Here is a 21,756-nt window from a genome sequence, read left to right as displayed (position 1 = left end):
TTTCAAAGCAAGACAAAATATTAACAAAACCAAGTACTTTGAGTCAGTGACTAATGTTCTTTATTAATAATGAATGAATATGACTTTAATATCCTTTTACTAGCAATATTCACATACATCAAGAATTTGAAATTGTGAAATCTTCAAACACTCCTCAGAAATTGAAACCCAAGTGGAATATTACTCCCGAACAAGCAGACGCTGGGACAATGCATTAACAGAAAAGATTTGTATTCACAAGGGTGATGGAGTGGATCCTTTATACCAGCTTTTGGGAATGCCTCAGCCTGCCATGGCCAGTTTCCATGCTCAAGTCCACTCCTCAGTCCTCTAAGAACTAGGGTATCCAATTCTGGCAGATCCACAAGGGATGAAAGACAGTGGCATCTACTTCTGGATAGTGCAGAGCACATACTTGCAAGTCCTGATGACTGTGGATTCTATTGATGTACTGTAAAAGGCAGTACGAAACTGAAGCACTGGTGGTGAACATTTTATATATTAAATGCTGTAAGAGTCAAGTCTGGCCTCAGTCAGTGAGGTTGCCCATAACATTAAAGAAACAATTAAAACTTTTTGGGAAGGGATGGGGGGTCAACCTTAATGTCTTTACTGAAAATAATTTTAACTTATGCTTTTTTCCCATCACATACTCAGTTTAAATTGAACAGGATTGAGAAAGGTTTACATTAAGTCCACAAGAATTACCGGTAGGTTTGATAGCCAGGTCAATGCTGTTAATAGGTTAAAAATTAGGATGAAATGGACCATCTATGCACTGAACTAAAAACTGCTGTTTGAAACTTCTTATTCCTCAGAGAGTATATCATGGGGTTTAATAAGGGAGTCACAACAGAATACACAACAGACACAACTTTATCCTTATTTAGGTCATACTTTGCCTTTGGTCTTACATACATGAATATAACAGATGCATAAAAAATAAGTACAACAGTCAAGTGAGAAATACAGGTGGAGAAAGCTTTACTTTGCTTTATTGTAGAAAGTTTGATAGTGAAAAAGATGCACACATAGGAAACCATTATTAGAAAAAAACATGTTAACACAATACTCCAAGACAAAGTAAAAAATATAGCTTCTGTTGTGCTGCTTTTAGTGCAGGCTAGTGTGAGGAGTGCAGGATAATCACAAAAGAAATGATTTATTCTATTGGAATTACAAAAGGGTAACATAGCAATAAATGTGATTGTTAATACCGAGGCAGAAAACCCACATATAAAACTTAGAATTATCAATTGTAGACATACTTTTGTTGTCATTAAAGATGAATATCTCAGTGGATTACAGATTGCAAGATATCTATCACTAGCCATTACTGTTAACAGAAAGCATTCAGATGATCCAAGTGAGAAGAACACGTATAATTGGGTCATGCATCCTTCAAATGAGATTGTTTTGCATTTGACTATAAAAATGGACAACATGTTTGGTATTGTAACAGTCACATAGCTGATCTCCAGTAATGAAAGGCTGGCAATGAACATATACATAGGTAGCGTATGTAAAGATGGTGTCAGCTTTATTATCATAATTATAAGGAAATTTGCAATGATAGTCAAAATATAAGTGATTAAAAATATTGAGAATAAGACCAGTTTTATGCTCTGGGCACTGGAAAATCCAACAAAAATAAATTCAAATTTCATAGTTTGGTTGTTTGTCCAATCAGTAAATGCCATCGGAAAGAGCAAAAAAGAAAGACTATGGATGCACATAAAAGTGGAATGCATATATTTTTTCTTTAATACAGACACGACCATTCATCCGATAATCCCATTGTGTTTGAGGCATTGGCACATTTAGGATAACTGTAGTAAATCGGGCCCAGGGTGTCTGAAAGGAAGCAGCTTTTCAAGTACTTTATCCATAGAATACCCAGAATTCTCAGAAAATCTTTGACATGGGTGCACCCTGTTTTAGATGTTTATTTGTAAAACAGATTTTATACACATAAGACAGCTTTAAAACCATACGTTTAAAAACCTATAAAAAAATACAATAAAACTGATCCAAAGGAATATAGTTTTTATTTAAAGCATTATTGTTATTGTGCTGAAATAATGACTCCAAACAACAAGTAAATTAAACTGCAAACTGCTAAAACTATCTAGGAATAGTGCTGCTATACCAGTTGGGCATCATGTACACTGCTGCTGGTAAACGGACGTTTAGGAGCAGTTGGGTGTTTTTTTCAGCTGCACCTGAAGTCTCCTCTATGTTATCTTATCAGCACATGTACACAGGGTCATTTTATAGTCGTTTCTAGGCAGTTTAGAAGCATTTTTTGGGAACGCAAAAAAATACGTTTAGGACTGATGTGCAGAGGCATTTGAAATGCCAAATGCCTGCAACAGCTTGTAAACGCGGTAACTCACGTTTAGCTGCATTTCATTTACAGGCGTTTTTAATGGAGATACATTTTTGACTGTTTGAAAAAAAAAACGCTCCTAAACGCAAACACAGCTAAATGTGGCATTTAAATGCGGCAAAACGGACGTTTTTAAACATTGGTTACTATCTGTCAAGTTAAATCATTCAGGAGAGGTTTCAAAATGTTCCGTGTACATTAAGCCTAAGTTTAAAATACTTACCTTTACATTAGAACCACGCAAGTCCAGCATTGTTTATGTGTCTAGTTTCTGAGTGGGATCATAGCATCCTGTCTGTCAATAGTAGCAAGACTCCTGAATGAAAGCAGGATGGGCCAGATAGTCAGCAGGAGTGGCATGAGAGACTACAGGGGACAAGGAAATTTTGGGGTGGTTTGGAGGAATGCAGTTGGCAATGCCTGAGCAAAAACACGGCTAAATGTGGCATTTAAATGCGGCAAAACGGACGTTTTTAAACATTGGTTACTATCTGTCAAGTTAAATCATTCAGGAGAGGTTTCAAAATGTTCTGTGTACATTAAGCCTATGTTTAAAATACTTACCTTTACATCAGAAGCACGCAAGTCCAGCATGGTTTATGTGTCTAGTTTCTGAGTGGGATCATAGCATCCTGTCTGTCAATAGTAGCAAGACTCCTGAATGAAAGCAGGATGGGCCAGAAAGTCAGCAGGAGTGGCAAGAGAGACTACAGGGGACAAGGAAATTTTGGGGTGGTTTGGAGGAATGCAGTTGGCAATGCCTGAGCAAAAACCTTACATGACCTTTACTATATGACCCTATTCTCAGGCCCCTGTCACCTGATTACATTTTTGGCCTGGCTCCTGCCAGCCATCTGACAACTCACCTGTCTTTGAACATAAGTGCTTGCCTCTTGATTGTGTACTTCACCCAGTTTTTGCCAAAAACAGCTGTATCCAGTCTGAGTGCATGCGAAGGCCACAACCTGGGAGTCATTTCACAACAAAGCTCATCACCACTTGTGGAGAGCACTAGTGAGTAAGATTAGATATCTTGGCTTTATTTAGGGCTTGCACATTCCTGATGATGCACAGGCTGTCTATCTACCGTGACAGTTCTCTGTGACCCTGACATACAGGAAGCAGTTAATTTTTAACTGTTTTTTGCTGTGCTAAATTATGTTAAGTACTGATATGGCCAGACACTAACAAATGGTTGCTCTTTCAAATTCTTATTTCTTTCACGAAGCATTTGCTGTTTGTTATGAGTTAAGATGGCTAGCATGGTGGGATGGTGAGCATTGTCCCTTTAAAACATGAAAAATAAATCTTCTGCCTAAATTACGTTCCAATCACTTATCAAAATGTAGTGGTGCCCCCGTGGGGTCACTGCATGTTTCAACATCCTCACATCACCGTGCTTGACAGACTTCAATTTTAGGCACATTTCTCCAGACAATGAACAGTCTCTTGCTTGTTTTTGTTGTTTTTATTAGGGGATTAAACTTGGATGGGGAAAAGGGACATGGGATGCCCAAATAATGAATACTTCTAGTTGAAATATGGTAATTGAATCCAAACCAACAGTCTCTTCTACTGCACATCTCCTCTAGCACACTACTTGAGATCACATGCTTTCCTTCACTGACCAGTTCTAGATTCCTGTCACTGTTAGCACATGGCTGGGCCTCACTCTGTCCTAACATTTTCCTAGTAGACATTTTGATGAAGAAGATAATTGTGCTAACTGATCCTTGGTGGACTACTGCTCTCAGCACGTCCAATGCAGATCCTGCCAACCCTCCTGCCTGCAGCGACTTAACTTCAACAACACCAAAAGTCTCTCCCTCTGGCTCCACATCTATTCCTGGCATATCTCTCCTGGAGCTTCTCATTGTGCTTCTCACTCACCGAACCCGGCATGGATCCCTCCTGAATGACTTTCCTGGCCGTGTTCCCTGCTGTCTTCCCCCTGCTCCTGTTCCTGGACACCTCTCAATGAATGTGTAAAGAGAGGCTCCCTCCCATCTCCCAAGCTCCAGGTCTGAGGTATAGGAGGCCTGCCCCCTGCCAATCCTAGTTTGGCTCCCAAATACACCCCATGTCACTCCAGCACTCTGCCCTGCCTCCTTTCCAGCACCTTCTCAGTGAAAACAGAGGAGGCGCCCAAGAGCTGAAGCACATGTCAGTCACCTGCTGCTACACTAAACCACTCCCCTGACCCCATATCAAAAACAAACAAGCCTAGCTCACAGCTAGGCCTGCCTGAATTTACCTGAACTGGCAGTAAAAACACAAACACTACTCTAGCACCTACCTAAAGTAGAGGGTGCTACACTCACCCCCCACCAGAATACAGCTGATCCACACCTGAGAAAAATAATAAAAACATTACTCCTGGGCCCAGGAGCAAGGGCATCTCATTATTTGTTGGATGGGGAAGGGAAATAACTTGGACAGGGCTATGGTACATATATACACTGTACATTATTACTATACAATACTAGCTACAGGTTCCTGCAGCTAGACACATAAAACACTTTTGGACCAGAGCAATTCTCCCACAGGAAAAATACTCTGCTCACTGAATTCTTGTCCTCTCCTCTGGAATGATGGAGATGAACAGCAGTCCCTTCCCTGAAGATCCTAAAAGAAGACAAAACTTATAACATCCAACACTTACATGCTACCTCTACACTATACATAACCACTGAAAGGGGGTTATAATCCTTCCGGCAGAGAAAATCAAATCAACACCACCACATATATTTCCTTCTTGTTTTGTTCTGTCAGAAGGGAACTACTAACCTAAAAACAGAACAACAACAAACCATATATGTTCACTCTCTGGCACCTGCTTTGGGACATGCAGAAAACCCCAGACAAGGTCATCCTCCCACTCTCCCACCCGGTGACCCCGCCCCCCTCTGACGCACGGGGACATTCCCCGTGATGTCAGAGGGGGCGGGGTCACCCGTTACGTAACCCCGCCCCCTTCTGACATCACAGGGAATGCGACAGGAAAGTCCCCGCCAAGTCCCCGTGCGTCAGAGGGGGGTGGGGTCACCGGGTGGCCTCGCCCCCGTTATTTAATAACCGTCAGAAGAGGAGAAGCATCACACAGTGGGAGCCTCCCTCCATGCCATCATTGATGTGGAGCGGCCCGAGGAGAAGAAGGGAAGAAGACGCCGTGGAGGAAGATGCCGGACATATGGTACATATATACACTGTACATTATTACTATACAATACTAGCTACAGGTTCCTGCAGCTAGACACATAAAACACTTTTGGACCAGAGCAATTCTCCCACAGGAAAAATACTCTGCTCACTGAATTCTTGTCCTCTCCTCTGGAATGATGGAGATGAACAGCAGTCCCTTCCCTGAAGATCCTAAAAGAAGACAAAACTTATAACATCCAACACTTACATGCTACCTCTACACTATACATAACCACTGAAAGGGGGTTATAATCCTTCCGGCAGAGAAAATCAAATCAACACCACCACATATATTTCCTTCTTGTTTTGTTCTGTCAGAAGGGAACTACTAACCTAAAAACAGAACAACAACAAACCATATATGTTCACTCTCTGGCACCTGCTTTGGGACATGCAGAAAACCCCAGACAAGGTCATCCTCCCACTCTCCCACCCGGTGACCCCGCCCCCCTCTGACGCACGGGGACATTCCCCGTGATGTCAGAGGGGGCGGGGTCACCCGTTACGTAACCCCGCCCCCTTCTGACATCACAGGGAATGCGACAGGAAAGTCCCCGCCAAGTCCCCGTGCGTCAGAGGGGGGTGGGGTCACCGGGTGGCCTCGCCCCCGTTATTTAATAACCGTCAGAAGAGGAGAAGCATCACACAGTGGGAGCCTCCCTCCATGCCATCATTGATGTGGAGCGGCCCGAGGAGAAGAAGGGAAGAAGACGCCGTGGAGGAAGATGCCGGACGAGAACACCAGAGGAACCAGAAGAACCAGAAGAAGAAGAAGATGGAGGAAGAAACCGAAGGAAGATAGAAGATAGAAGAAAGAAGAAAGAAGATAGAAGAAAGAAGAAGCATTTAAATAAAGGAATTGTCAAAAACTGTCTCTTGTCATTTTTAACATTTTTGACAGTTTTTTTGTGAAATGGTAGGGGTACTTTTGTACCCCCTTACCATTTCACACAGGGGGAGGGCCGGGATCTGCGGGCCCCCTTGTTAAAGGTGGCTTCCAGATTCCGATAAGCCCCCCGCCCGCAGACCCCCACAACCACCGTGCAAGGGTTGTGGGGATGAGGCCCTTGTCCCTATCAACATGGGGACAAGGTGTTTTGGGGGGCTACCCCAAAGCACCCTCCCAATGTTGAGGGCATGTGGCCTGGTACGGTTCAGGAGGGGGGGCGCACTCTCATCCCCCCCTCTTTTCCTGAGGCCTGCCAGGTTGCGTGCTCGGATAAGGGTCTGGTATGGATTTTTGGGGGGACCCCCTGCCATTTTTTTTTTAAATTTTGGTTCGGGGTTCCCCTGTGGGGAATTCCCATGCCCTTTTTATCAATGAACTTTTATGTGTATTGTCGGACCGGCAATTCATTAATAGCCGCGAGCAGTTTTAAATGACTTTTTTTCCTTTGAAATGTCATTTTGCTGTCAGACTGTTCTAAACATGGGAAACATGCGCCCCTTTACAGGCATACTATAGACACCCTCAGGTACGAAGTTTAAAGGAATTTTACACTTTTATTGTTTCACTTTAAGCATTATTAAAATCACTGCTCCCGAAAAAACGTCCGTTTTTAAAACTTTTTTTTGCATTGATCCATGTCCTCTGGGGCAGGACCCAGGTCCCCAAACACTTTTTATGACAATACCATGCATATAAGCCTTTAAAATTAGCACTTTTGATTTCTCCCATAGACTTTTAAAGGGTGTTCCGCAGCTTTCAAATTTCGAATACCCCAAATTGTTCGCTGTTCGGCGAACTGGCGAACAGCCGATCTGCGAGTTGAACATGAGTTCGACTCGAACTCAAAGATCATCCCTACTCACCACCCACTGCCTGTAGGTGGGCGCTCTGGTTTGGGTAGTGGAAGGTTGGCTTACAAAAAGTTTGCTGCAAGGGACAGGGGTCCATACTGTGGGCTGAGTATTTTCTCCTGCCTCCGACTGGGTCTCTGTTGGCTGGGAACCTCCTGTCTCCCACTCCTCCTCTTCAGAACTCACCTCAGGGGATGACCACTCAAACAGTCCCTCCAAAGACCCAAACTTTTCCAGTATTCTGGGGGAACCCCAATCTATGACCTGGCTCTCGCTTACCTCATCCAGCTCACCTGGAGGCACACCTCCCTCTAGCATGGGCTCTTTCCGGAGAGGCACAGCAAGGGACTTAGAGCTGGCCAGCTCTTCAGGGATATCATCTGGCTCCTGCACACTGGCAAGTGCAGTCGCCAGTCGCCCCTGGCCAGGCTACAGGTCGCAGCAGCATCCTTTTCACCACATATGTCCTTTATCTTCACGGAGGGGTCACCAGGCTGCAACACCTCTCCGCCTCTGGCTGGTGATCTTTGGCCCTCTCCAGGCCTACCAAAACTCCCGCGGCTGCGGTGTACAAAGTCCTGAAAGGAAATTAACACTTAAGTGCTGCGGCTCCTGCTGGACAGGTCCCAGTCTGGTAAGTGGCTCCCCACAATGGCTGCACCGGACCCAAGCAGTCACTCCCACCATCGGGATCTGGCATTCAAGGCAGAGTAAACACAGCTTCTCTGCTCCATCAATCACCCCCAAGGCGAGCCCTCCCTGTAACTCCAGCCAAATGCCAGTATCCACCAGCGCACGCTCCTGCACATCAGGTAACCACTGCAATGTGGGCATCAGCCGATTACCCTCTGTCATCTTCAGCTGCCTCATAGTGTCTGCTGTTAGCTAGTACCTGTTAGTTTCCTTCAGGGTGTGGCTCCGCCCTCCAACTCCCCATCTGCTCGGTGCCTGAGGAACTGATAAGCAGGCTCCATTCTGCATGGCCTGCCTAAATTTACTTGCAGTGGCAGTAAAAACACAAACACTACTCTAGCACCTACCTACCTAAGGTAGAGGGTGCTACAAAAACGAAACTGTTTTTTTTGGAATCATGTAAACGTACTCACAGTAAAAGAAGGTTAAAATTAAATAACTAAGCATGAGCTTCAGGTTTAGGTTGACCATGAGTTTGGTCCAAACCCAAGATGTTTGCAGTTTAAGAAAATGACTAATGCAGCCATTTGTGTCTATAGAAACCAATTACCAGCAATGCACTTCCTGGCCCCCTAACTGAGGTTGAATTGTTTTAAAAGGCCAATCATTGCATTTTTCTCATGTGCCAGACTCTTCCCTAAAAGTTGGGGTTCCACGTAGCTTTGCTGTGTGTGTGTCAGAGGAGACATAAAGTAGTTAGGGAAAATGTCTACCTTCTCAGACATGTTCAGAGTGTGTTGGACAGTGCTGTAGCAGATAATGACAGATTGCAGAGTTTTTGCATTAAATTGCAGTTAGTAGTTATTTAAAATGTCTATACATTGTATTTACTCTGAAATACAGAGATTATTAGGTCATTGTTCTCGTGTTCTGTTTACGTTAGCTACCCAAAACTTTCTGATCTGAAATCTAGTGAAAGACAAGTCCCTGTTTTCTTGTTATTTTACAAAGCCAAATTGCTAGGTCTGTGCTACTGAACGTATGTAGTGGTAACCTTACAGTATATTAGTAGGTGAACCTGTTTATTGCAATAGAGTTTATATGCAGCTCCTGTTATTTTAGTTAACCTTATGCTTTCTGGTCTGGAATTTTATAGCTAGTTTTAGCTCAGGGATCGATAACCAGCATAGACTAAAGCCAGGTTAGGCATCCGGTGGCCACTTCTGGTAGTTAGAGGTTTGGTTACATGGCAGATTAGAAATTACTAGGGACTAAGACACAGAGTAGATAGTCTGACTCTGAGTTCCAGTGCCACACCACAGTCTCTGCTGATGAGTAGGGATGAGCCGAACACCCCCCTGTTCGGTTCGCACCAGAACATGCGAACAGGAAAAAAGTTTGTTCGAACATGCGAACACCGTTAAAGTCTATGGGACACGAACATGAATAATCAAAAGTGCTAATTTTAAAGGCTTATATGCAAGTTATTGTCATAAAAAGTGTTTGGGGACCTGGGTCCTGCCCCAGGGGACATGGATCAATGCAAAAAAAAGTTTTAAAAACGGCCGTTTTTTCAGGAGCAGTGATTTTAATAATGCTTAAAGTCAAACAATAAAAGTGTAATATCCCTTTAAATTTCGTACCTGGGGGGTGTCTATAGTATGCCTGTAAAGGGGCGCATGTTTCCTGTGTTTAGAACAGTCTGACAGCAAAATGACATTTTGAAGGAAAAAACTCATTTAAAACTACCCGCGGCTATTGCATTGCCGACAATACACATAGAAGTTCATTGATAAAAACGGCATGGGAATTCCCCAAAGGGGAACCCCGAACCAAAATTTAAAAAAAAATATGACGTGGGAGTCCTCCTAAATTCCATACCAGGCCCTTCAGGTCTGGTATGGATATTAAGGGGAACCCCGGCCAAAATTTAAAAAAAAAAATGACGTGGGGTTCCCCCTAAATTCCATACCAGACCCTTCAGGTCTGGTATGGATTTTAAGGGGAACCCCGCGCCAAAAAAAAAAAAAAAACGGCGTGGGGTCCCCCCAAAAATCCATACCAGACCCTTATCCGAGCACGCAACCTGGCAGGCCGCAGGAAAAGAGGGGGGGACGAGAGTGCGGCCCCCCCTCCCTCCTGAACCGTACCAGGCCACATGCCCTCAACATTGGGAGGGTGCTTTGGGGTAGCCCCCCAAAACACCTTGTCCCCATGTTGATGAGGACAAGGGCCTCATCCCCACAACCCTGGCCGGTGGTTGTGGGGGTCTGCGGGCGGGGGGCTTATCGGAATCTGGAAGCCCCCTTTAACAAGGTGACCCCCAGATCCCGGCCCCCCCCCTGTGTGAAATGGTAAGGGGGTACATAAGTACCCCTACCATTTCACGAAAAAAGTGTCAAAAATGTTAAAAATGACAAGAGACAGTTTTTGACAATTCCTTTATTTAAATGCTTCTTCTTTCTTCTATCTTCCTTCATCTTCTGGTTCTTCTGGTTCTTCTGGCTCTTCTGGTTCTTCCTCCGGCGTTCTCGTCCAGCATCTCCTCCGCGGCGTCTTCTATCTTCTTCTCCTCGGGCCGCTCCGCACCCATGGCATAGGGGGGAGTTTCCCGCTCTTCTCTTCTTCTTTTCTTCTCTTCTGTTCTTCATTTTCTTCTCCGGGCCGCTCCGCAATCCATGCTGGCATGGAGGGAGGCTCCCGCTGTGTGACGGCGCTCCTCGTCTGACAGTTCTTAAATAACCGGGTGGGCGGGGCCACCCGGTGAACCCCGCCCCCCTCTGACGCACGGTGACTTGACGGGACTTCCCTGTGACGTCACGGGGAATGCCACAGGGAAGTCCCGTCAAGTCACCGTGCGTCAGAGGGGGGCGGGGTCACCGGGTGGCCCCGCCCCCCGTTATTTAAGAACTGTCAGATGAGGAGCGCCGTCACACAGCGGGAGCCTCCCTCCATGCCAGCATGGATTGCGGAGCGGCCCGGAGAAGAAAATGAAGAAGAACAGAAGAGAAGAAAAGAAGAAGAGAAGAGCGGGAGCCTCCCCCTATGCCATGGGTGCGGAGCGGCCCGAGGAGAAGAAGATAGAAGACGCCGCGGAGGAGATGCTGGACGAGAACGCCGGAGGAAGAACCAGAAGAGCCAGAAGAACCAGAAGAACCAGAAGATGAAGGAAGATAGAAGAAAGAAGAAGCATTTAAATAAAGGAATTGTCAAAAACTGTCTCTTGTCATTTTTAACATTTTTGACACTTTCTTCGTGAAATGGTAGGGGTACTTATGTACCCCCTTACCATTTCACACGGGGGGGGGCGGGATCTGGGGGTCACCTTGTTAAAGGGGGCTTCCAGATTCCGATAAGCCCCCCGCCCGCAGACCCCCACAACCACCGGCCAGGGTTGTGGGGATGAGGCCCTTGTCCTCATCAACATGGGGACAAGGTGTTTTGGGGGGCTACCCCAAAGCACCCTCCCAATGTTGAGGGCATGTGGCCTGGTACGGTTCAGGAGGGAGGGGGGGCCGCACTCTCGTCCCCCCCTCTTTTCCTGCGGCCTGCCAGGTTGCGTGCTCGGATAAGGGTCTGGTATGGATTTTTGGGGGGACCCCACGCCGTTTTTTTTTTTTTTTTTTGGCGCGGGGTTCCCCTTAAAATCCATACCAGACCTGAAGGGTCTGGTATGGAATTTAGGAAGAACCCCACGTCATTTTTTTTTTTAAATTTTGGCCGGGGTTCCCCTTAATATCCATACCAGACCTGAAGGGCCTGGTATGGAATTTAGGGGGACTCCCACGTCATTTTTTTTTTTTAATTTTGGTTCGGGGTTCCCCTTTGGGGAATTCCCATGCCGTTTTTATCAATGAACTTCTATGTGTATTGTCGGCAATGCAATAGCCGCGGGTAGTTTTAAATGAGTTTTTTCCTTCAAAATGTCATTTTGCTGTCAGACTGTTCTAAACACAGGAAACATGCGCCCCTTTACAGACACACTATAGACACCCCCCAGGTACGAAATTTAAAGGGATATTACACTTTTATTGATTGACTTTAAGCATTATTAAAATCACTGCTCCTGAAAAAACGGCCGTTTTTAAAACTTTTTTTTGCATTGATCCATGTCCCCTGGGGCAGGACCCAGGTCCCCAAACACTTTTTATGACAATAACTTGCATATTAGCCTTTAAAATTAGCACTTTTGATTTCTCCCATAGACTTTTAAAGGGTGTTCCGCAGCATTCGAATTTGCCGCGAACACCCCAAATTGTTCGCTGTTCGGTGAACTTGCGAACAGCCAATGTTCGAGTCGAACATGAGTTCGACTCGAACTCGAAGCTCATCCCTACTGATGAGAATCTGCATTCCAGGCTGGTTGGACAATGGTTGGAGAATTTCCCTATATTGCCACTGATCATCTCTTCAGGACTCCAACACAGAGACAGACTCTGCATTGCTATCGTCCTCTGGGACCCTTGCAAATGAACTTTGCAGAAACATTCCTCTGTAGTTATCTTTATTAATAACTATGAATACCTGAGTATATGTGCACAATTCCACCAGGATTCTTGTTGGGCTCTTTCCTGATAATACCTGTTTGTACATTGGATATACAGTACTGCTATTAATTTTTCTTCTGCATTGATACATGTCCCCTGGGGCAGGACCCAGGTCCCCAAACACTTTTTATGACAATAACTTGCATAAAAGCCTTTAAAATTATCTCTTTTGGTTTTGCTCACCCATCCCTACTAGGAAGAGAATCCCCTCTGTTTACAGATGCCCTGTCCTGCGTGGAGGCACTGCCAAATTTATTATCAACCCAGTCTTCCATTTAGCAAAGGTTCTGGTTCTCTTATTTACCTACAGCTTTTGCGCAATGCCCTGTTTGGGGAAGTCCATTTGTCATAACACCCCCTCCAGAAAAAATAGAGCTACAGATACAAGCAATATATATAGTGACACATCAAATAAAAAAAAAAAAGTAGATATATAATACATGTACAAATTAAATTGCCTCAAGAAGAAACAAGTACAGAAAAATGAAACTGTTAAAATAGATAGTAAACTTATGTAATGCCCTTGCAGCATGACAAGCTATACAAAAATATGGCAACCACCCCAATTTATAATTAGCCTTTGCATTAGAGTGCACATGGAAGGGCAACTCACATCTAAAACAAAAATTTCCCAGCACACTTACCAAGTAGTCTGCAAACAAAGCAAAGTGACCCTGTCTAACACTTCATGTTAAAAACAGAGGGTTCAGTTGCACACCTTTGCAAATATATGTGGAGGCCACAGTGCCCACGTCAAGGCCCCTCTGTATACTGTGGTGGTCTTAACCCCATATTCTTGAGAGTCTCAAAGTTGAAGCATATATAGCAGTAGATAAATGAAGGGCAGGTTTGCCTGAAGGAAGCCCACTCCTCCTTAAAGGCATAGGGACAATTAGGACGCCCAGCAAGAGCACAATGGCAGCTTGAGGCATCCAATGCGTTCCAACACCAAATCAGTGAACATGCTATATAAAAAGATGGCAACCACCCTAATTTATATCTAGGAAATGTTTACTTGTTTGTGATGTGTGCCGTCCTTCAATTTGCACCTTACTGCAAAGGCTAGTTATAAATTGGGGTTGTTACCATCTTTTTATATAGCTTGTTCACTGATTGATGTGGGGACACATTGGAAGCCCCCAGCTACCATTGTGCTCTTGCTGGGCATCCAGTGTGTCATTAAGGAGGAGTGCACCCCCTCCGGGCAAACCTGCCCTTAATTCATTCACTGTTCCTATGTGCTCTAACTTGGTGACTCTTTCTACAGGGACACAGCATCTCATGTCTCTCTGTTTTTTTATTGGTAATCTCCAAATTACAGGATCTCACAAAAGTGAGTACACCCCTCACATTTTTGTAAATATTTTATTATATCTTTTCATGTGACAACACTGAAGAGATTACACTTTGCTACAATATAAAGTAGTGAGTGTACAGCTTGTATAACAGTGTGAATTTGCTGACCCCTCAAAATAAGTCACCATACAGCCATTAATGTCTAAATCACTGGCAATAAAAGTGAGTACACCCCTAAGTGAAAATGTCCAAATTGGGCCCAAAGTGTCAATATTTTGTGTGGCCACCATTGTTTTCCAGCACTGCCTTAACCCCCTTGGGCATGGAGTACACCAGAGCTTCACAGGCTGCCACTGGAGTCCTCTTCCACTCCTCCTTGATTACATCACAAAGCTGGTGGATGTTAGAGACCTTGCACTCCTCCAACTTCCATTTGAGAATGCCCCACAGATGCTCAATAGGGTTTAGGTCTGGGGACATGCCTGGCCAGTCCATCACCTTTACCCTCATCTTCTTTAGCAAGGCATTGATTGTCTTGGAGGTGTGTTTGGGGTTGTTATCATATTGGAATACTGCGCTGTGGCCCAGTCTCCGAAGGGAGGGGATAAGGCTCTGCTTCATTATGTTACAGTGCATGTTGGCATTCATGGTTCCCTCAATGAACTGTATCTCCCCAGTGCCAGCAACACTCATACAGCCCTAGACCATGACACTCCCACCACCTTGCTTGATTGTAGGCGGCACACACTTGTCTTTGTACTCCTCACCTGGTTGCCACCACACATGCTTGACACCATCTTAACCAAATACGTTTATCTTGGTCTCATCAGACCACAGGACATGGTTCCAGTAATCCATGTCCTTAGTCTGCTTATCTTTAGCAAACTGTTTGCAGGCTTTCTTGTGCATTATCTTTAGAAGAGGTTTCCTTCTGGGATGACAACCATGCAGACAATTTCATGCAGTGTGCGGCGTATGGTCTCAGCACTGACAAGCTCTCCCCAACCCCTTCAATCTCTGCAGCAATGCTGGCAGCACTCATACCTCATACCATTTCCCAAAGACAACCTCTGGATATGACGCTGAGCACACGCACTCAACTTCTTTGGTCGACCATGGCGTGGCCTGTTCTGAGTGGGACCTGTCCTGTTAAACCGCTGTATGGTCTTGGCCACTGTGCCACAGCTCAGTTTTAGGGTCTTGGTAAACTTCTTATAGCCTAGGCCATCTTTATGTAGAGCAACAATTCTTTTTTTCATATGCTCAGAAAGTTCTTTGCCATGAGGTGCCTTATTGAACTTCCAGTGACCAGTATGAGAGAGCGATAACACCAAATTTAACTCACCTGCTCCCCATTCACACCCGAGACCTTGTAACACTGACGAGTCACATGACACTGGGGAGGGAAAATGGCTAATTGGGCCCAATTTGGACATTTTCACTTAGGGGTGTACTCACTTTTGTTTCCAGTGGTTTAGACATTAATGGTTGTGTGTTGAGTTATTTTGAGGAAACAGCAAATTTACACTGCTATGCAAGCTGTACACTCACTACTTTACATTGTAGCAAAGTGTCATTTCTTCAGTGTTGTCATATGAAAAGATATAATAAAATATTTACAAAAATGTGAGGGGTGTACTCACTTTTGTGTGATACTGTATGTGTCTGAAATTGGTTTGGGCTGCAACCTATTATTTCTACAGAGTGGGTCCAGTACAAGTGTTACGGGTCATCTTTTCCTACTATTTTACAGTGACTAAAATGGACAATAAGAGTAGTGACAGCACAAGCTTATAGCTAATGTGTGCAGTGAGTGTACAGTCTACCCTATTAGACTGCACACATTATGGATACACCAGGGATGTAGGATCAGTCTATAGACAGCCAAGTTAATCACCTTAATCTTTAAAATATAACATACACAGTACACAGGAATCAGTCTTACCCAAAATTTGACTAGCTATGCAGGTGCACCTTGTTTCTTTCCCAGTCATTTGAAATTCATTGTCATTTGAAATTCTATGCCTTTTTTTAACATTGCCTTATTCCTTTAAATTCTCAAACAAAATTAAGATTGCACTTTAAGTGCCCTGTAAGCCATTTACTGTAGACTTGATAATATCTCTAGTTATATTTATACTCTATGTCTAGAAGCTGTTATGTGAAGAAAATAATTGTCACAAACACTTGCTCTAAGATATTTGAATAAATATATTCTTGTAATTAGTCTCAGTGCGATGCACAATGTGTATTATTATAATAAGTGCTTGGTATAAACGTGTTAACTATTTGTAGCTATGGTTAATTTGCCACCTGCCACAGGATTGGAAAAGATCTGTATAGAATCCTGTGCTGAAAAAAGATACAAGTAAAAAATACTCTAATTATGAAACAATCTCACATCCCAGAATAATAATGCAAAATAAATATATATACTGTAGGTAGCAATGCATATCATAGCTCAACAATTACCGAATGTATAGCAATTTGCAGCAGTGTAAGAGATACCCAATATTAAAGTGTCATTATCTAGTAAAGAAAAACATTTATATATGCGATGTAGACCACCATGACTAGTCCTTAAAGACAAATAGATACCAAGTCACATTTTGAGGAAATCAAATTCCAAATGCAGATCAAGAAGCAACAGGATCTGTCATGAGGTCATGCAAATTTTAGTCATTGTATTAAAAAATAAAAAGGTCCTGCTAAAATTACATATAAAATATGTGTTCTGCTTGAATAAAATATAGTTCAGTGAGTCCAGATGTCACTATCGTGACACTATTATAGTAGTCCCATAAATATACACGTGTGCAAGTGTCTTAAATGCCACAATCACCGACAAGTTTCTCCACCTTGTGAACACACCACCACCAATAAATGGATGTTCTCTTACCACCTATTACGGGGGGTCAAGAGAGGCTCATGTATCTTATATACTCCATCAACGATCAGTACTCAGCATATGGAAGATAAAGGAGATCACTCTAAGCAGCCAATGGGTAAACTGACATTCCTCTAGTCTCAAACCATAGTATCAGATGACGTATCCCAACAAAGAGAGTAGACGCCAAATAGTGTAAAACCTTTACAATAGAGCTTTATTAAAAAGTAATGCACTTACATGCTAACACGATAAAAATCAGCATATTGAATTCCTAATGGACATAATAATGACCATTAGCTCTCTTGCAAACGCGATGACAGGAATCAACACCACAGCCCGACTGGTTTCATCACCAAAAGAACTTCTTCTGGGGCGTGTGCATCTTCCACTGTCATCGCTGTATGTACTGCTTGTACCTGCCCGAGCCTTGTTCTCACTTCCCACTCATGCGTCTCACCGCTCTAGCCAAGCCTTGCTCCGACTATATGCCTCGCTCTGATGTTATTCAGAGCCCAGCCCCGCTCCGACTATACACACCACTCTGGTGTCGATCGGAGCTGCTACACTATCTCACATTCCACCATATCGGAAGCGAAGAACCCACAGCTCCAATCTCAGATATTAGGCCACATCTGATGAGGATATGTCATCCTAAGCCCCCTTTTACAAGTGAGGGAAGTGAAATCAGGTTTTGACAGTCCCATAGTATATATACCACTATATAAACAATTAATATAAAACAAACAATAGAAACATGTAGACACCTTAATAATACAAATTTATTCCTAAAATTAAACACATAAAATAGCAAATTCATGAATTATCCAAGTAACAATCTACATCCCAGTTCACATTTAACCCATATAACTTTTAAGGAGATAAATCCATTTAGTCTCAATCTTAGACAGTTTCCTAACTTTGAGACTGCCCCTCCAATGCGAAACAAAACTGTCTATACCCATAAAAAGGGTTTCAGCTGGATTTCTACTATGTGCAAGATCATAGTGTAGAGACACTATGATTTTTATATCCCTTACAGATATTGGCTATATGCTCGTTAAGTCTGACATTCAGTGCCCGGGTGGTACAGCGTAGCCCACATCGGCAATGAAGCAGATAGACCACATGCGTGGTTCTACAGGTGTTAAAGGATTTCACTGTATACATTTTTGAAGTAGCCCTAGAAGAAAATTCTATAATTTTTCTCTTTTTACATTTATTAAGGCTACAAACCTGACAATGTTCACAATGTACCCAGTAAGGATATGAAAGAGAGGAGATCTAGAGGGGGATCTAAAATGTTATATACGATCTTATCCTTCATTGATGAAACACCTCTAAAAATAAACTGAGGTTTGGTCGGAAGCAGAGGACCAAGAACTCTGTCGTTTTGTAAAATGTGCCAGTGCTTTTGCATTATGCGTTTATTGATTAAATGTTGTGTAGAGAAAGAGGTGATCAAGGAAAGTTGGCTAGATTGCCACTTTCTCTCGTAATTTCATCCACCCTATCTCTCGACAACAGATCTCAATCAGTATTTCTAACTTGGTTTAGTGTGGCCTCCAAAGTAACAGGGTCATAATTTTTCTCCAAAAGTCTCTGTGTTAATATTCCAGCTTGTCTATCAAAGTCCTCCAAGGTGATACAATTCCATCTAATACAAAGGAATTGTCCCTTGGGGACCCCTTCTAAGGAAGGTTGATGATGACAACTGTCCCTTGATATGTAAGCATTTCGATCTGTGGATTTAAAGAATGCAGAAGTCATCAGATGGTCATCCGCCACTTTGATGGAAAGACCAAAAAAATGATCTCTTTTTGACTCATCTCATAGTTGAGTTTGATACCTCTATTATTTTCATTCAATGTATCCATAAATTCTATAAAAGAGGTGGAGTCTCCCTGCCATAGGAGACGGATGTCATCTATATATTGTGCCCACAGGACTAATTCGGTCCTCTGTTGGGCATAGATGACATCCTCCTCCCATCTGGCCATAAACAAATTGGCCACACTGGGGGCATGCTTGGCCCTCATTGTCACATCCCTATTTTGGAGAAAGAAACCCCCACCAAACCGAAAAAAATTATTTGAAGCTGCGAATTTTAAAAGGTCCGAAATAAACTAGTTCTGGATAAAAACCAAATCAGAATCTCTATCTAAATAATATGATACTGCAGACATGCCCAGATCATGGGGAATTATAATATACAGTGATGCGACATCAGCTGTCACCAACCACCACCCCTCCTGAAATGGACAATCCCTAATCAGGTTCATGACAGACTTAGTGTCCTTGATATAAGAGGGCATTTTCTTAACCAATGGTTGTAAAAATGTTTCTCTATATTTGCTCACCCGGGATGTTACATAATCAATACCGATAACTATGGGACGTCCTGGGGGCAAATAAGGTTTTTGTGGACCTTGGGTAAATAATAAATGACTGGTGTCCTTGGGGATCCAGAAAGCGAAACACACGCACTCAAGTTCTTCGGTCGACCATGGCGAGGCCTGTTCTGCGTGGGACCTGTCCTGTTAAACCGCTGTATGGTCTTGGCCACTGTGCCGTAGCTCAGTTTTAGAGTCTCGGTAAGCTTCTTATAGTCTAGGCCATCTTCATGTAGATCAACAATTCTATTTTTCAGATGCTCAGAGAGTTCTTTGCCATGAGGTGCCTTGTTGAACTTTCAGTGACCAGTATGAAAGAGTGAGAGCGATAACACCAAACTTAACTCACCTGCTCCCCATTCACACCCGAGACCTTGTAACACTAACGAGTCACATGACACCAAAGAGGGAAAATGGCTAATTGGGCCCAATTTGGACATTTTCACTTAGGGGTGTACTCACTTTTGTTGCCAGTGGTTTAGACATTAATGGCTGTGTGTTTAGTTATTTTGAGGGAACAGCAAATTTGGACATTTTCACTTAGGGGTGTACTCATTGTACTGGGTGTGCTCCCCATTCATAACTTGGATGTTACAGAATCAATACCACTAACTATGGGACGTTCCGGGGGCAAATAGGGTTTTTGTGGACCTTAGGTAAATAATAAATGACTGGTGTCCTCGGGTTTGCAGGAACCAGAAAGTGAAGCACACGCACTCAACTTCTTTGGTCGACCATGGCGAGGCCTGTTCTGAGTGGGACCTGTCCTGTTAAACCGCTGTATGGTCTTAGCCACTGTGTTGCAGCTCAGTTTTAGGGTCTTGGTAAACTTCTTATAGCCTAGGCCATCTTTATGTAGAGCAACAATTCTTTTTTTCAGATGCTCAGAGAGTTCTTTGCCATGAGGTGCCTTATCGATCTTCCAGTGACCAGTATGAGAGAGTGAGAGCGATAACACCAAATTTAACTCACCTGCTTCCCATTCATAACTTGGATAGTTCTTTTTTAATAATAATACCCTGTGCATGGCCTCTAGAGGCCAACTTCTCCAACACACTTTTATACGAACTCACAGGGTCCCTTCTCAGCGGGACATAGGTATCCTGGTCATTTAATATATTATTTATTTCCGCCACATAAGCACTTTTGTCCAGCACAACAATTACCCCTCCTTTGTCCGCAGGTCTAATCTCTATATCCTTGCGGTCACCTAATTGTTGTAACCCCTTATCAAGATGAGCCTGCATCTTGATATTTTTCACTTGGACCTTATCCAGGTCTCTAAGTACTACATCTCTCAATACCCTCACCGAAGAAGCCATCCCTCCTGGAGGGTTACATAGTGAGGCATTAGAGAGATAGGACGGTTGAACGTCTAATGAAACCAATCTCCCTTCCTTAGTAGGGTTAGATATAAAATATCTTTTAATGTTAACATTCCTTATGTAATTGTGTATATCCATAAAAGTATGGAATTTTTCCAAACGTTTAGGGGGGGCAAATTTTAAACCTTTATTCAGTAACGCTCTTTCTTCCTCAGTAAGGACCTGAGTACTTAGATTATAAATATCCATACCTGTTACTCTCTTTTCCTTCGCTTGTACTCTCCTCCCCCTCTTTGGCCTCCCATTCCCTTGTAACCTTGTCCCTGTTGGGGAAAACCCCCATAATAGTATTGTCCAGAGCACGGGCCTTGAGTATAAAAGTTACCTGAGAATCTTGGACCAGATCCCTGTGCAAGGGAATAATTATTAGGTCTCTTTGGTAGATTGCGATGGTATGGGTTCCCATAATTCTGGGACCCAGGTTCCTTTTGATGATACTGGTCATTAGTACCGTGACCAAAAGGTATGTGACCCCCTTTGTTGTTGTTTGCGGATGCCCCCATTAAGTCCATTATGGGTTCCAGCCTGAGGTTGATTATATCTAAAATCATCTCCTCCAAGGAAACCAAATCTGTTATTAATTGGGATGTTACATTGTTGATTAAAATCTTCCCTAAAGGGAAAAGGTAGTCCCTCTCCATTATCCCATGGGGTGAATGGAGATCTGGGTGGAGAGTTCCTAGACTGCAGCCTCCCATTCCTAAGGTGGGGATAAGAAAATTGGGAATTGTATCCATTCCCACCCCTGGGGGATCTTTGGTTAGATCCATTTTCCTGTCTAAAAGGAGCTTGATTCCAGGGGGGCGTGGCCTGGATGGCGAGGAGATAGGACGTGTGTGAGTGAAGCTCCGCTCGTGGTAGATCCTGACATAGAAATCCTGCACTTCTAAAACCGACTTTTTACTACAAAAACCGAGAGAACCAGCACAGCGTGACCCCCGCAACATGTCCCCACCGAAGAGGAACAATACAACCTCCTCGTCTCTGGATAGATACCGGAGGACAGAGCGGGACCCTGAGGAACAAGATGGCGCCTCGGCTGCGGCTCATGCGGCTCCCCATATAGAGCACGAGGCAGCGGACACAGTAAAGGTCCTGGAGGCTATCTCCTTATGCCAGTCCACACTCACAACAAAGATAGAGGAGGTGAAGGTGGACATCTCACTACTGAGACATGACATGACCAAACTCCGGGAGCGGGTCACGGAGGCAGAGACCAGGCTCG

The 21,756-nt window shown here is 43.7% G+C and overlaps 1 protein-coding gene across 1 annotated transcript; it reads right to left on the bottom strand.

Moving 5' to 3' along the window:
* Positions 1-752: 752 nt before the first annotated feature.
* Positions 753-20,468, bottom strand: LOC141112648 (olfactory receptor 6N1-like). Its single transcript, XM_073605670.1, has 5 exons — positions 20,220-20,468; positions 7,670-7,819; positions 5,701-5,761; positions 4,954-5,014; positions 753-1,632 (listed from the first exon to the last, which is right to left on the bottom strand). Exons 1-5 carry the CDS (start codon positions 20,466-20,468, stop codon positions 753-755), a joined length of 1,401 nt encoding a protein of 466 aa, XP_073461771.1.
* Positions 20,469-21,756: the final 1,288 nt, after the last annotated feature.

Source organism: Aquarana catesbeiana, linkage group LG01 (genome assembly GCF_042186555.1).
Source record: "Aquarana catesbeiana isolate 2022-GZ linkage group LG01, ASM4218655v1, whole genome shotgun sequence".
NCBI lineage: Eukaryota > Metazoa > Chordata > Amphibia > Anura > Ranidae > Aquarana > Aquarana catesbeiana.
The sequence above is the reverse complement of the archived record's forward strand: the minus strand, read 5'-3'. Positions and strand labels throughout refer to the sequence as shown.